This window comes from Saccopteryx bilineata, chromosome 5 (assembly GCF_036850765.1).
Source record: "Saccopteryx bilineata isolate mSacBil1 chromosome 5, mSacBil1_pri_phased_curated, whole genome shotgun sequence".
Taxonomy (NCBI): domain Eukaryota; kingdom Metazoa; phylum Chordata; class Mammalia; order Chiroptera; family Emballonuridae; genus Saccopteryx; species Saccopteryx bilineata.
In genome coordinates this window covers 266,026,865-266,043,378 of record NC_089494.1, presented here as the reverse complement: position 1 = coordinate 266,043,378, position 16,514 = coordinate 266,026,865, and the positions used below count along the sequence as shown (strand labels likewise).

At 56.9% G+C, this 16,514-nt stretch overlaps 1 protein-coding gene across 4 annotated transcripts in view; it reads right to left on the bottom strand.

The window, feature by feature from the left end:
• Window positions 1-16,514, bottom strand: part of GAK (cyclin G associated kinase) — a 69,324-nt gene that overhangs the window by 14,844 nt on the left and 37,966 nt on the right. For all 4 annotated transcript variants that reach the window (XM_066280081.1, XM_066280083.1, XM_066280082.1 and 1 more), the window contains 7 exons: window positions 11,069-11,118; window positions 10,362-10,510; window positions 9,458-9,580; window positions 8,421-8,554; window positions 5,373-5,567; window positions 4,891-5,008; window positions 4,239-4,318 (listed from right to left, as the gene is read on the bottom strand). In XM_066280081.1, coding sequence (XP_066136178.1) covers window positions 4,239-4,318; window positions 4,891-5,008; window positions 5,373-5,567; window positions 8,421-8,554; window positions 9,458-9,580; window positions 10,362-10,510; window positions 11,069-11,118 — 849 coding nt within the window. The remainder of the gene's footprint in view (window positions 1-4,238; window positions 4,319-4,890; window positions 5,009-5,372; window positions 5,568-8,420; window positions 8,555-9,457; window positions 9,581-10,361; window positions 10,511-11,068; window positions 11,119-16,514) is intronic.

Sequence of the window (16,514 nt, the reverse complement as noted above, 5' to 3'; positions counted from 1 at the left end):
GCCTGAGTTGATAAAATGGGACCATGTGACCAGCGTCCCCCTGCCCAGGCTGTCTGTGCACACTGCTCCCACTGCGCCTGCACGTGTGTGCCCACAGCTGTTCCCCACGGCAAGGTACGCCGCCAGGTACAGCTGGAGACTGCAGCGCCACCACCATCATGTGCTGGACAGCTGCCGAGTAGAACAGTTCTCACCACAGCAAGAGCACCCGTCGCCACGTGTGGGACCCACTGTGACCATTTCACAGTGTAGACGCACACAACACACTGTAGACCTGACCCAGATGTGCCCAGGAAGAGTCACGCTGCTAGGAACATTCTTGTCTGTGGGTACTTTTGGTCCCAAAGCACTCACTTCTTGGGGACACACCTGGGCCCACAGCACGAGCACTTCCCAGAGTGGACACACCTGACTGCGTCCCCACCACATGACCCAGCAGCTCAGCCCTCACTGGTATCTAGAAGTGACTGTCTTCCACTTCAGCCACTCCTGTCAAAGGACACAGTGGCTTTGTGTCTCCCCGAAGACCAACGGTAGTGAGCATCTGCACAAACTCTCCACCTTCTCTCTTCAATCTGTAATGCTTCATGGTCACTGGACGTGTCTTTCGTCTAAATACCTACTGCAAATGTCTTTTGTTTGTCTGGAAACATCTTTAGTTGACTTTCCTTTTTGAAGGATATTTTCACTGGAGACAGAATTCCAAATTGGCAATTTTTTCTTCAGTATTTTTAAAAGATGTCTTCAGATGACACTGGGCTTCATCACTTCACGTAGAAGGCAGCTGCTAGTCTTGTTACTGAGTCCCCCTCCCTCTCCATCGGGGGGCTTTGGAGTTTTTATCTTTGGTTTTCAGCCATTTAACTATGGTATGCTTAAGTAGGGGGCTCTTTCCTTTCACAAAAATCCTCTTTATAAAGAGCTTTTGAGTCTATGGCTCAGTATCTTTCAGCAGTTTGAAAAGTTTTTAGCCAATAATTTTACTAATGTTACCTGCTGCCTTCTTTCCTGTCCTGTGACCCCAAACGCCAGCAGAGAGACCTTGCTTCAGTCTCCCAGACGCCTCTCAGGACCCTTTCCATAGCGTCCACCCCTCTGTGCGGATTCTGGAGACGCCTGTGTTCTGCGGTCTACTGAACAACCTCAGTTGTGAGCTTTCTGGTTCTAGAATGTGGGCCTGCACCTCTCACACAGCCCAGGTCTCCAACGAAAACCCCACCTTCCTATTTCCTGGCCACGTTCCTCAACCACCTCCAGTGTCCCCTCACCAGTGCACCTTCACCTGCTTATTCCTCGTCTTCCACATCTGGCATTTGAAAACAAATGTTGTTTTTATTATTATTTTTTTGGTATTTTCTGAAGTTGGAAACAGGGAGGCAGTCAGACAGATTCCCACATGCGCCCGACCGGGATCCACCTGGCATGCCCACCAGGGGGTGATGCTCTGCCCATCTGGGGTGTTGCTCTGTTGCAACCAGAGCCATTCTAGCGCCTGAGGCAGAGGCCATGGAGCCATCCTCAGCGCCCGGGCCAACTTTGCTCCCATGGAGCCTTGGCTGCGGGAGGGGAAGAGAGAGACAGAGAGGAAGGAGAGGGGGAGGGGTGGAGAAGCAGATGGGCGCCTCTCCTGTGTGCCCTGGCTGGAAATCAAACCCGGGACTTCCACACGCTGGGCTGACGCTGAAAACAAATGTTTTTAAAATATGCTTGGTGGTTAAAAACTATCAAGGCTCTGGGAGTTATCTTCCTCCAAAAAAGGAAAAAAAACAGATGTGTTAAAAGTTGTGACCTTGCTGGGTTTTGTAGTGTCTTTTTCATATCAGAACTCCACAGAAAGAGGCACTGAAAAGACAGGAAGTAGAAAGACATGAGAGTCACAACACTCGGACACACGAGACATACACCTTGGTCTCCTGGTGCCGGTGCCACCGTTCCTGAGCCTTCACCACGGGCAGGCCCTGTGTGGCACCTACATGAGTGCACTGAGCCCACCAGGACCTGGGGTCAGAGATCAGTCTGCCTGCGACCTTGAAGGTCAGAGTTCAGTCTGCCTGCGACCTTGAAGGTCAGAGCTCAGTCTGCCTGGGATCTTGAAGGTCAGAGTTCAGTCTGCCTGGGATCTTGAAGGTCAGAGCTCAGTCTGCCTGGGATCTGAAGGGTCAGAGCTCAGTCTGCCTGCGACCTTGAAGGTCAGAGCTCAGTCTGCCTGAGACCTTGAAGGTCAGAGCTCAGTCTGCCTGCGACCTTGAAGGTCAGAGTTCAGTCTGCCTGCGACCTTGAAGGTCAGAGTTCAGTCTGCCTGAGACCTTGAAGGTCAGAGCTCAGTCTGCCTGGGATCTTGAAGGTCAGAGTTCAGTCTGCCTGGGATCTTGAAGGTCAGAGCTCAGTCTGTCTGTGATCTTGAAGGTCAGAGTTCAGTCTGCCTGAGACCTTGAAGGTCAGAGCTCAGTCTGCCTGGGATCTTGAAGGTCAGAGCTCAGTCTGCCTGCGATCTTGAAGGTCAGAGCTCAGTCTGCCTGGGATCTTGAAGGTCAGAGCTCAGTCTGCCTGCGACCTTGAAGGTCAGAGCTCAGTCTGCCTGCGACCTTGAAGGTCAGAGCTCAGTCTGCCTGAGACCTTGAAGGTCAGAGCTCAGTCTGCCTGTGACCTTGAAGGTCAGAGTTCAGTCTGCCTGCGACCTTGAAGGTCAGAGTTCAGTCTGCCTGGGATCTGAAAGGTCAGAGTTCAGCTCCCCCAGGTCCTGGGTTGGTCCTAACACTGTCACTGCATAGGACGTGGGCGTGTGGCAAGCGCAGGCCCTGGGGGCTGTAGCAGCTGTCCCTGGGGCTTTCCATATGATCCCCCTCTTGCTCCTGAAACACACCTGCACTTGGGTTTCTCACAGCATGGGGGTGTGCATGTGATAAGCAAAAGGGCACATGAGGTGGACCGAGGTCCCGAGCGTGGCTGTCAGTCCAGCTGTCCTGAGCCAGCGTCCTGGCATCTCCGTCTAAATCGTACACTGAATGAGACACCTGCTGCTTCCAAGAGCCAGGTGCACGTTGCTGCCCCAAACGTTTGTTGTTGTAACAAGTTACGTGTCTGCAGAATACAGTAAACTAAAACCTGCCAGCACGGCGAGAGGCTTATTTCTCTCTGGTAGTTAATCACATTCACCACCTCCTGTCCCGCTGTCCAGCCATGTCCAGTCTGCAAGCAGCTAAATCCTACCACAAAGTCAAGGTGCACAGTGGCAACCAGCACCGTCCTCCCAAGGACGGTGTCCTGGAAACCAAACACCTTCAGATCTGGGTACAGGCTTGGACTGAAGTCCAACCAGGCAACAGGCCATGCAAGAAACTTCCATGTCAACTGTACTGTGCTGGTCTGTACAAGGTGCACATGGCTGGTGGGTGTCTGTCCTCCACCCCTCCGGTCCCCTCCCATAGTGTGATGCTGTGGGTGTCCCTGTGAGGAAGGTCAGTAAGAAGCTAGGAAAGTTCTTTAACAAGTAGAATGAGGAAATTGAGACAGTTGAATAAATGGCTGAACAAGTAACAGCCAGCTAATGAATCACAAGACCCCACCCTCCCTAACCAAAGATACTTAGGAGCAGATGGATGAAACCAGGAAAATAAATAAAAAACCCATCAGTCAGACAAACCCAAGACAGGTGGAGCTGACCAAAGAAGAATGCCAAACCCCACGATACACTCCTGGTGACGCATCAGCATATTGAAAGACAATAGCTGAAAAGCTGATGAATACTGTGAGAACTCCCCTAAAATCCCCACCTATAAGAGACCAGATGAAAACCCTCGAGACAAGGGCCCAGCACAGGCTCTCCCGTGAGCACGCCCACACTCCCTCTCCTCAGGGTGTACTTCGCCTTCTTTCTCCCGAGCATGGCGAGACCAGCAGCCAGGGAGCAGCGGCAGCGGAACTCCTCCTGGGCTCACCTGGGACCCTGTCCCCTGGGGCCCTGTTGCTGTGACTCTTCCCTGAGCCAGAGCAGCTCTGCCTCAGCTCAGTCCTGTTCCTACAATTTTGCTTCTTCTAATCCCTTCATTTGTGACCACCCCAGTCTTTAATAAAATCACTCTCATAGTCACTAGGATGCATTTCTTAAAACCTTTCCTGCACGAAATCTAGAACATGCACGTCCCAAACTGCGCTGGGCAGACCTGTTTGGCCCAGCCCCTCCCAGTGACACCTGCACTCGCCCCTCCTGTCCCCTCCCGTGCGTGACACCAACACACTTTGCAAACTTCACAGTGGTCGCATTCCGAGGCACGAATCCTGTGTGGAACTGGACCTGAAACATCTTCATGGACGCCATCTGCAGAGAGAGCACACGGGGAGCCCTCAGCTGGGAGGTGACACCAGACCTCTTTCCATTTAGACACTTTCAGGTGCTGCAGGTGTGGCACCCTTTCTGACAAGTAGTTCCTTGGGGTCCCAACACCCCATGCAGATGGCAGTGCCACAGTGTGGGGGAGCCTTGTGTCCCAGGCCAGACCCTCTGCCCTGTGCTCTGGGGTCACCCCGGGAGGAGAGTTCAGGGCTCATGCAGCTCCTCTGACCGCCCAGCCCACGAGGCCCAGGTCACCAAGCCTGCTCACCTTGGCCTGCAACGTTCCTCCCAGTGTGGGGGAGCCTGTGTCCCAGGCCAGACCCTCTGCCCTGTGCTCTGGGGTCACCCCGGGAGGAGAGTTCAGGGCTCATGCAGCTCCTCTGATCGCCCAGCCCACGAGGCCCAGGTCACCAAGCCTGCTCACCTTGGCCTGCAACCTTCCTCCCAGTGTGGGGGAGCCTGTGTCCCAGGCCAGACCCGCTGCCCTGTGTTCTGGGGTCACCACGGGAGGCGAGTTCAGGGCTCATGCAGCTCCTCTGACCGCCCAGCCTGCTCACCTTGGCCTGCAACCTTCCTCCCAGTGTGGACCTCGCGTGGTAGATTACAATGAGCACATCCCCTTGGACTGTTGTGCCCAGGGGGATGACCGCTTTGCCGTCCTCGATTTTAAAATCCCTAAGGACAGAAAGATGGGGAGGGCTCCGTGAGATGCAAACAGCACATGATGAAGTGTCAGCTGTGAGCCCTCCGGAAGCACCATGGCTTCACCCGACACTCGTGTGCTGCTGGTCTGACTACAAACCACCTCGGGCAGGCGCTGCAGGGATGACTGCTAAGAGGCCACCCTCAGCAGGACACTGTGGACAGCTCCGCAGCTGCCGCCACCAGGCCCGGGGCCAGCAGCAAAACCCGGCCACCGCTCATCGCAGGCCCGAGGCTCCGCGCACGCTTCCCAGCAATGTCACCCTCTGTGTTTCTGAGAAGAACCAGAACGACTCACTGGGCAGCCCTGACCGACGGCCCTGAACTCGGTGCTCACCGCATCTTGTCGTACTCCTGGGACGTGGTGGCCACTCGCTCGTCCCCCACGTAGACCTCGCAGAAGGGCCTGCAGCCGCCCCTCTGCTTGTTGAACAATGGCACGGGTGTCATGACAACGGCCCGCACCAGGATCGGCTTGCTGTGGGGGGTGATGGGCTCTTCCGCCACCATGTCACACATGTACTCGATGTACCTGCAGGGGACAGGAAAGGGGACAAAGCATATCACGTGTGTGGTCTGTGCACAGCCACACGCCATCACACACATGCTCTGTGCAGTCCACGGCCATGTCGCGCATGCTCTGTGGCGTCCACGTGCCACACCTCCTGTGAGCTCTGCACTCCACACGCCATGGCTCAGGCATGCTGGGTCCCTGGAGCTCCAGGCAGCACACCAGATCTTTCTTGATCAAATGTAAGTGTGTTTAATGCTATCAACTGCCCCTGAAGCAAGATTCTAGTTCCATCTCCCAAATGTGATGTTGTAATTTTCATTCAGTTCAAAATATTTTTGTATTTCCCTCCTGACTTCCTCTTTGAGTCATGAGTTATTTAGAAGTAGATTAGTTAATTATGAAACACTCAGGGATTTTCCAGCTATCTTTCTGTTACCAGCTTCTACTTGAATTCTATTACAGCCCACGACCATGCTTTGTGTGGTTTCTATTCTTTTAAATCAGTTGTGGTTTCGTGGCCCCAAGTACGTTTCTTACGGAGCGTCCCACGTGCCTTGAAAGGATACATCCTCCCGCTGCTGAGGGACGCTCTGCCGACGTCGGTGGGGCCGCCAGGAGGGGCTGGGCTCACTCTCGCGCCTGCCGCCCTCACAGGAGCGCCGAGTTCGCACTGCCATCGGGCTGCGTCTTTCTCTCAGCCCCAGCGCTTCTGCTCCGGGGCCCCCGAGTGCCCTCCCACGAGCCTGCTTCTCGGCCTCCTGTGGCGCGTCTCCACAGTGCCCACCCTCTGGGGCTCACTCTGGGGTGTCTATCCCTTCCTCTGGTATCCTCCCATGTGTGACCCTCTCCTTGATGGGGTGACTTCCTTCTGACCAACAGAAAGGAGGCTGTTGCCACTCTGCCTCACCAGCAGACTTGCTCCTGAGCTCTCACCAGCCCTCAGCGGAGCTGGACGCCAGGACCTGAACCACAGCCGAGACCGATCCAGGGCGAGGGTGGGGCACAGTCCCGGGAGCCCGTGGGCACGCGCAGCCGCCCGACAGCAGGCCACAGAAGCAGGGTGGGAGTCACAGCAGTTTCATGGCTGGGCGTAGCCTCCCCTGACCCTGTCCTGAGTGCGGACGGTCAGCGCTGGGCCCGCAGTCCACCTGCGTGCACCGTCCCCCGGATGACTGCCATGCCGGCCGACCCCCTTGGCCCCTGCTCTCTGCTCAGTGGCTCCGCATTCTTCTCCTCGGATTCTCTTGGGTTAACTGAGCATGCCATGCCTGATGCTCTCTTCTGTTTCCTCCGCTGATTACTAAGCCCCACTGGAGATCGTTACTGGCTGCCTGGGTTTCTGACGGGAGCCTTTCTGCAAATCGCTACAATCTGTCCCTTTTCCAACTCTGATGTGGCACCAGCAGTGAGAACCGGGAGCACGCAGGTGGGCTATGTCTGCTGTGTGTAATACTGAGCTTCTGAGGGCTGGTGCTGTCATCAACGTGGAAATTCTCTGCACCTGCTGCTGGAGTGTCTGGTGACACTGCCTAAGAGGGGGTGACGGGGTGGCCGCCCAGCCCCTTCCAGACTCTCTGCACACTCCCTCCTCAGGACAAGCCTGGGAGACAGCCTTCACCAACACCCATGTTGTCATAGCCCGCACATCCACCCGACTCTTCCTCGTAGCCGTGCCTCTGTCCAAGGCCTACGGCTCACCTTTCCCATCAGTGTCTCGGCATGCGACTTGGCTCTGGTCCGCCTCCTGCCAGGAACTCTGGGTCTCCTGCCTGTCCCCTAGGAGCCACACACCGACACCCTCTCTGACCTGTTCTGTCAGCGCCCAGCAGGGCCTCAAACAGGACGGACTCTGGATCTCTGCAGCCACCGCTCTGTGCACTTGATCACTCCCTGGCCCTTCCCTCAGGGACTGAGCTTAGATCCGCTGGCCACCTGCTCTGCCAACTGACTGCTCTTCAACCAGGTGAGAGAGTCATCAGTTTGAAGCTGCTCCCACTGTTCTTAGGCAGTTAGGTGAAATAACGCTCTCCCAGGGCCAGGCGCCCATCACCCCTGACAAGCCTCCCCTGGCCCTGACCCCAATGGAGCACCTGCCCAGCAGGACCCTCTGCCAGCAGGACCCTCTGCCAGCAGGACCCTCTGCCAGCAGGCACAATTCAGGGACCCTTGATATACTTGGAACTCGGGAACAAAACTGCTTTTAGATCAACACATTAAAAGGGTCAGCGGTCCTCACTTTGCTTGGTGCCTGGCCCACTTTCTAGCCTTCCTGCAGTAGTGACAGAGGACACAGCTCACGGCTGACTCTCTGGGTGGCCAAGGGATGGGACATTGCATCACACACAGCTCCCAGGCACTGAGATGGCCCCACAGCCCCTACCCACCCCCATCCACTGTCCCCAGGCTGTGTGACCACGCAGGGCAGAAGGAACAACGTGGAATGACTGCTGGCTGGTTTGGACATCCTTGCTTCTCTTCCTGCATTGCCCACCCACACAAAACATACGTGTATGCAGTGATGGTGATCAGAGGCGCTGCCTCTGTCACCCAGGGAGCCAGGAAGTGGCCATGCCCGGCTCAGACACAGGCCTCGTGGGCACACCTACTGCAAGAGCAGGTGCCCAGGAACCAAACAGATGCACTGCCCGCCAGCTCAGGGGCCCAGGAGGGCTGAGACTCGGCCCACCCTGACAGACTGGCCGGGTTTCTGTCTGCACAGAAGGGACGTGGATGGTGGCATGAAAACACATTTACCAGGCCAGAGTTCAACCCACACCACACCACCCTCACCCCCTCACGGAACCCTTCCCGCCCCCCTAGCCCATGCTACAGTCGACCCAGGGACACCACGTCCCAGGACACACGCGGTACCTTTTGTGGGACGGCCAAATGCCCGGCGGGCAGCGCTTCATGCTGAACATGTACACAGCGGCCTCGGCAGTGCTGAAGAGCCGGCAGAAGCACAGGAAAGAGCAGACGGCCACGGCGGATGCGGCCCTCCCGTCCTAGGACAGACAGCACAGGACAGCGCATGTGGGCGGGTCCTAGTCAGCCGCCTCTTGGGGGACAGACAGCAGGGCCCGCCATCTGGGCTGGGAGCACGTTCTGAACTTACAGAAACGAACCTGATGGAGAACCCAGTCCAAAAAGAAAAAGGCTCCTTCACAAAAAGCACCAGATGGGCAGCATCTCCTGGACACGGTTATGCTCGCCCCGACTGAACCCTCTTCACCGTCACTCCTGGTGTGACCAACACTAGTACAGCAGCACCAACCCCTGAATGCACTCTCAGCAAGTGCCCCACTGGGTGATGCCCTCACCCTCGTTGTGCAGAGGGGGTAAGGGGGGTGCCCCACTACAGTAAGGAAGGACAGAGAAGGAGTGCACAGGGCAGTGGCCTCAGCACCCGGCGGTCATCAGCCCTGCGGTTGCTGCCTCCCAGGCAGACAAGGGAATGCCGCGTGGGGACACTGCATGGCCCATTAAAAGTAGCGGGGACCACTTGTGTGGGCACTCTCTCCCAAGGAGCAGGTGACACTGGGACCCAGGTGTGTGCACACAGAGCACGGGCTTCACTGCCTAGCGAGATGCAGCCCTGTTGAGACACGCAGACCTGGGTCACCGTTGCTCCTCCAGGCCTGGCCAGGGGTCCAGATGCCGGCTCAGTGCCCCATAGCCCCGTGATTCTTAGGCAGCAACAAGCTGCAGGTGCTCAGCGGGAACAAACCGCCTCAGCTCAGCCAAGTCCTGCCCAGGACACTCAGCCACCCCTGCCCCTCCCAAACCATCACTCCCTGATGCCCTGGGTTCCCTTCTGTCCTGTTCCCATGGCCATACGGGGACCCTCCCTGGTGTCCATTCTCTCTGCCCAGCTATGAGGCGCAAGGCAAGGTCGAGACCTTACTCACCATGCAATGCAGCACGCAGACGTTCTTCTGGTCCTGCCGCAGCCACCAGTGCATGTCTCTGCAGACGCTGTACAGACTGCGGAGGCTCGGGGCTCTGCGGGCTGCCCAGCCGCACGCGGACACCTGCGGGCACAGGGGGCGGCTCAGCCACACTCAGGGACGGGCTCCCCCCACAAGTGCCCACCCCGGCTTGCGTGCTCCTGACAGGACTTGTGCCAGGCGAATGCAGACTTTCTAAGAACTGGGGTCAGCTCTCTTCCATGTTTGGGCTAGCTCTAAAAAACATCTCTGTCTAGCACGTTCCAGTAACAAGGAAACCATGTTGCCTGACCAATGCTAGCACAGTGGATAGAGCATCGACCTAGGATGCTGAGGACCCGGGTTCAAAACCCCAGCAGCTGCTGGCTTGAGCACAGGATAATTAACATGATCCCAAGGTCAACAGCTTGAGCCCAAGGTCGCTGGCTTGCACAAGGGGACACTGACTTGGCTTGAGCCCCACCTGGTCAAGGCACATATGGGAAGCAATTAACAAACAACGAAAGTGCCCTAACTACAAGCTGATGCTTCTCATCTTTCCTCTCTCTCTCCCTTCCAATCTCTCCAAAAAAAAAAAAAGAAGAAGAACAAACAGACGAACAGTGTGTGGCCTCAGGCTCCCCAAGGTGAGAAGCAGGAGGCTCTGCTGCTGCTGCAATCACCAGTTCAATCTTCTCATCAGTGTCCTTGAGATGACCCATGGCATGTCATCACAGCCCTGAAGACACAGCCCTCCCATCACAGCCCCAGAGCCAGGGGCTCCACTCACTGCCTGGGAAGGTCAAAGGTCAGCCTAGTGCCACATGAAGCTGAGGACGGGCGTGAAACAACTGCACTGAAGCAGGAGCAGAGCCTGGCCACTCACCCGGTTGTGAAACCTGGAGGGCCGGTACGTCCTCGGGGACAAGTTGTAGACGGCATAATGTCCCGGGTGCTTGGAGTCCAGAAACAACCGCACGTCTTCTATGTTATTTTTGATGGCCGACTCCACACCTTCTGCCGGGAATGACATCACTGAAAGAGAGTAGCCTACGTCAGCCCTCTGGGGGGTTGGGGACAGCCAGGCCCCTGCTTCTCACCTCCCGCAGCTGGTGACCAATTAGTACAGTGGGTGCCGAGAGGGGTGCAGTACAGGAACCCCCCACCCCACCCAACTGCCCCTCCGCATTCATAGAAGACCCTCTGGGATCTCAAGACGGTGCACCTGGGATATTAGGTTCAGCTGAGATCCGATGCACAACACGGTCTCCAAGTCTCTGGACCCTGGAGACACAAGTTTACATGTGCATGGCCTCGCATCACTCCCCTCCTGGCCTAGAGCTCCGGGGGGAGGAGCAGGGCCAACACTGGCCCCATCCACTGCAGGGCCCAGAGGCACCCTGTACACAGGGACAGAGGCACCACAAATCTTGGCCTGTGAGTGGCTGCCCAAGATGTGCCCTTTCCTTCCCCAGCAGCCAAGCCCTCCTGCCCCCCAAACGGCAGCAAGGGATGCGCAGGAGGCCAGCATCCCAGGACTGTCTCCATGCAGGAGAGTCGGGATGCACCTGTGGTTCAAGCCCAAAGACGTACCTGCGATTCTTGACGTGATGTAAGATATGTCCAAGTCTCCCTTCGCGTAACTGCAATTCAAAAGAGCACCTGGTTATCACAGGAAGTTTCTGCAACTAAGTCACAAAAGTTCAAAGTAGAACAAGTCCTGGAGAGGCCCCTGGGGGGGAAGGGCATCTCACCATTTAGGCTGCAGCTCATGAGGACAGTGTATGAGCACATGTGTGCATGTGCACTCACATGGTATGTATGTGGTTAACCACAAGTGAATGCAGCACCCGGTACTTGTGTGAGCACATGCATGCATGTGTGTGACGCTGATGTCTACCTGAGAGGTGTGTGAGAAGTGACAAACTGCAAGGCTGGAGAGGCACGGACCTAGCACAGGACTTGAAGTCTTCGTGCTGTTCTCCCCTAACGGGTGTGACAGCAGAAAATGGTTCTGAAGAGAGACAGCAAGAAAAACGGCGACAGCCTTTTCAACCAGTATATCACCATGTCTGGCAGTCAAAAAACAATGACAAGGTACACCAAATGGCACAAAACAATCTGAAGAGAGTTAGCATCAAAATCAGACATGGCAGGGATGCTGAAATGATCAGACAGGGAACTTAAAGCTACTCTGATCAGTAAGCTAATGGACAAACTAGACAGCACGCACGAGCAGACAGCTGATGTGGGCAGAAACGGAAATCCTAAGAAAGAACAACAAGAAAGGCTAGAGACAAAAACTGCTGCAGAAAAGAAGAATGCCTTTGATGGGCTCACCGACGGGGCACGAATGAGGAACAATCTCTGAACTACAGGACAGGTCAACTAAATGCTCAAGAACTGAAAAGCACAAGAACGAAGATTGCAAAACCCAGAGCAGGCCCTCCAGTGGCTGCGGGACAGCTGCAGGAGGAGGAACACAGAGCGGCACCAGAGGAGAGAAAAGGAGCAGGAGAAATATGTGAGATGATAACAGAATTTTCCCCAAATCACCTCAGACACCACTCCACGGATCCAGGAAGGTTGGAGAACACCAAGCAGGATAAATGCTAGGAAAACTAGGCCCAGGCCTAGGGTGTGACGTCGGCAGGAAATCAAAGGTAAAGACGAGACTCTGAAAGAAGCCAGGGGCGGGGCATACGGGTGGGACAGCACACACAAGAAGCTAAGAATTATACCGAATCTGCCTCAGAAACCATGTTATACCCACATAAAAAACCCCACCACCACAGAACTCTGGGCCCTGTGAAATTATCTTCCAAAGTGAAAAGAGTATTTTTCTCAGACCAACAGAAACAGAAGTCATTTATTGTCCGTAGTCCTGCTTTGCAAGAAATGTTACAAGTGTTTTAGAGAGGGGACAAAGAACACAGGTCAGAAACTCAGATCCACATAAAGAACAAAAAGCATCAAAGAAAGAATAAGTGAATATAATTATCTAGTATGTTTGTTCAAAACAGTGAGGGCAACGGTGAGCCTGTGCTTATGAACATGTGTTCTGTGTGCATACGTGTGCTTCTATGTGGTGAACACAGGGATGACAAGGGGATGAAGCGAAATGGGCCACTGTGGCATTGTGACGCACCCCACTCCCGACACCCACCAAGCGACACAGTGTTACTGACCGTGGGCTCGGACTGGCCATGCAAGCACACTGAGTCGCCACAGGGCAACCGTGAAAGGAAGCAAAAGGAAGAGGTATTACACGCTAAGAACGGCAGAAACGAAATCACACAAAACACTCAACTCAAACCACAAAAGACAGAGAAAGAGTGGAAGACGAAACAGGGACAAAGAAGAAGAGCAGCAAAGAGAGACGGTGACAAACACGGGAGATGTGAGCAGTCACACCGAGTGTCAGCAGTCTGAATGCACCAGTTCAGAGCCCGACCACACGCCACCCCGAGCTCCCCCGAGCACCCCCGACCACACGCCACCCCCGAGCTCCGCCGAGCACCCCCGACCACACGCCACCCCCGAGCACCCCCGACCACACGCCACCCCCGAGCTCCGCCGAGCACCCCCGACCACATGCCACCCCCGAGCACCCCCGACCACACGCCACCCCGAGCTCCCCCGAGCACCCCCGACCACACGCCACCCCCGAGCTCCCCCGAGCACCCCCGACCACACGCCACCCCCGAGCTCCCCCGAGCACCCCCGACCACACGCCACCCCCGAGCTCCGCCGAGCACCCCCGACCACACGCCACCCCCGAGCACCCCCGACCACACGCCACCCCGAGCTCCCCCGAGCACCCCCGACCACACGCCACCCCCGAGCTCCCCCGACCACACGCCACCCCCGAGCTCCCCCGACCACACGCCACCCCGAGCTCCCCCGAGCACCCCCGACCACACGCCACCCCCGAGCTCCCCCGAGCACCCCCGACCACACGCCACCCTCGAGCTCCCCCGAGCACCCCCAACCACACGCCACCCCCGAGCTCCCCCGACCACACGCCACCCCGAGCTCCCCCGAGCACCCCCGACCACACGCCACCCCGAGCTCCGCCGAGCACCCCCGACCACACGCCACCCCCGAGCACCCCCGACCACACGCCACCCCGAGCTCCCCCGAGCACCCCCGACCACACGCCACCCCGAGCTCCCCCGAGCACCCCCGACCACACGCCACCCCGAGCTCCCCCGAGCACCCCGACCACACGCCACCCCCGAGCTCCCCCGAGCACCCCCCGACCACACGCCACCCCCGAGCTCCCCCGAGCACCCCCGACCACACGCCACCCCCGAGCTCCCCCGAGCACCCCCGACCACACGCCACCCCCGAGCTCCCCCGAGCACCCCCGACCACACGCCACCCCGAGCTCCCCCGAGCACCCCCGACCACACGCCACCCCCGAGCTCCCCCGAGCACCCCCGACCACACGCCACCCTGAGCTCCCCCGAGCACCCCCGACCACACGCCACCCCCGAGCTCCCCCGAGCACCCCCGACCACACGCCACCCCGAGCTCCCCCGAGCACCCCCGACCACACGCCACCCCCGAGCTCCCCCGACCACACGCCACCCCCAAGCACCCCGACCACACACCACCCCGAGCTCCCCCGAGCACACGCCACCCCCGAGCTCCCCCGACCACACGCCACCCCCGAGCTCCCCCGAGCACCCCCGACCACACGCCACCCCGAGCTCCCCCGAGCACCCCCGACCACACGCCACCCCGAGCTCCCCCGAGCACCCCTGACCACACGCCACCCCCGAGCTCCCCCGAGCACCCCCACCACACGCCACCCCCGAGCTCCCCCTGAGCACCCCCCCCCCCCGAGGCGGAGTACTGACCCACAGTTCACCTGCCTGGGGCGCCCCCTCTTCTGCTCATTTCCACAGCTCACTGTGCTATTCCTTTGTGAGTTATATACAGTTTGAACCTATTTATTCCCAATCAGTACTGTATTGTTTTGTTAAGGAAATGTATGTTTTTGAAATAACACAAAGAACTTCGATTTTAAGTTAGTGACATGTATTAATCATTTCCTCCATGGCTTGTATATTTTCTGCCTCAGTTAAGAAATCTGGTCTCGGGTGTTACAGAAACATCCCTCTATCATTTATTAACTTTTCCTTAAAAACACTCTTGTGAATCAGACCTTTTAACTCATCAGAATTCATGTATTTCGCTGCTGTTAGATGGGGATCGTTTTCTTTCTCCACATGGAGACCCATGGCCTCAGCGCATTCATTTGCGAGCCCACTGCTCTCCTCCAGAACTGCTGCTTCATCCGGTTCCCACCTGTCCCTTGAATGAGTGCCCTCATCAGCCTCCCACACAGCAACGTTCAGCACTGCTGGTTAAAGAAACTGGTACGGCCTGACCTGTGGTGGCGCAGTGGATAAAGTGTTGACCTGGAATGCTGAGGTCGCCGGTTCAAAACCCTGGGCTTGCCTGGTCAAGGCACATATGGGAGTTGATGCTTCCTGCTTCTCCCGTCTCTCTCTCTCTCTCATTCTCTCTCTCTCTCTTTCTCTCTCTCTCCTGTCTAAAATGAATAAATAAAGTCTTTAAAAAAATTAAAAAATAAAAATAAATAAAAAAAAAAGAAACTGGTACGTGTACAAGAGGGTTCATGCCCTTAATTAGAGTACTGATGGCAATTTTGGGTAGCGGGAATTTTAAGATCAGAATCTGTGAAAACCATGTCAGAGTTTTAATTTGCATGGCAATGATTTACAGATTAACTGAAGAGTAAAAGCATCTTTAAAATTCTCCCCCCAAAATTTCTCCACTTAATTTAGGTCTACCTGTTATGGCTGTCACTGGACTTAGCCACGCGGGGCAGCCTGAACAGGGAGGCAAGTCCAGCTGCCTCCAGGGGCAACAGGGAGACCTGTGCAGCAGCTGCTTCAGATGCCTGCTCCCCCTGCCCACGCCCCAGAGTGACCAGGCAGCGTGGAGGAGGGCAGGAAAGAAGCCTACAGGCCAGGGACGCTTCCTTGCTGGAGCCTAGAGCCAGCATGGACACAACTGTCCCTAATCTGGTCATAAAGTGAATAAAATGTACTAGCCTAAGTAAGCATGCAGGCAACTCGACAAGTTTGTTCTAGAATTCATCGGAAGAACAGCTGAGCAAGAACGGCTGGCATTCTTGGGAAGGGCAAAGGAGGAAGACGTGGTCACAGAGAGCAGCCTGCGAGGGTGGCAGGGACAGGCCCGGCTCGGACGGGGAAGGAGAGGAGCTCGGGACAAGGCTGGAGGACACACTGGGAGGGCACCCAGCCTGCCGTCGTCACAGGGGGGGCCCTGGAGAACACACTGGGAGGGCACCCAGCCTGCCGTCGTCACAGGAGGGGGCCCTGGAGAACACACTGGGAGGGCACCCAGCCTGCCGTCGTCACAGGGGGGGCCCTGGAGAACACACTGGGAGGGCACCCAGCCTGCCGTCGTCACAGGGGGGGCCCTGGAGAACACACTGGGAGGCACCCAGCCTGCCGTCGTCACAGGGGGGGCCCTGGAGAACACACTGGGAGGGCACCCAGCCTGCCGTCGTCACAGGAGGGGGCCCTGGAGAACACACTGGGAGGGCACCCAGCCTGCCGTCGTCACAGGAGGGGGCCCTGGAGAACACACTGGGAGGGCACCCAGCCTGCCGTCGTCACAGGGGGGGCCCTGGAGAACACACTGGGAGGGCCCCCAGCCTGCCGTCGTCACAGGGGGGGCCCTGGAGAACACACTGGGAGGGCCCCCAGCCTGCCGTCGTCACAGGGGGGGCCGCTCTTGTCAGGGGAAAGCACGGGGAACGGATAAAAACCCCAAATAAGATCCAAAAGGACTGAAGACCCAAATGTACAAGAAAACCATTAAAAATACATTTAAATAATCTGAAACGTGTGCATGACCGGTCAGGGCACAGTGAACAGAGCTTTGGCCAGGGATGCTGAGGTCCTAGGTTTGAGATCCCAAGGCTATCAGCTTGAGTGTGGGGTCATCAACATGATCCCAAGGTTACTGGCTTGAA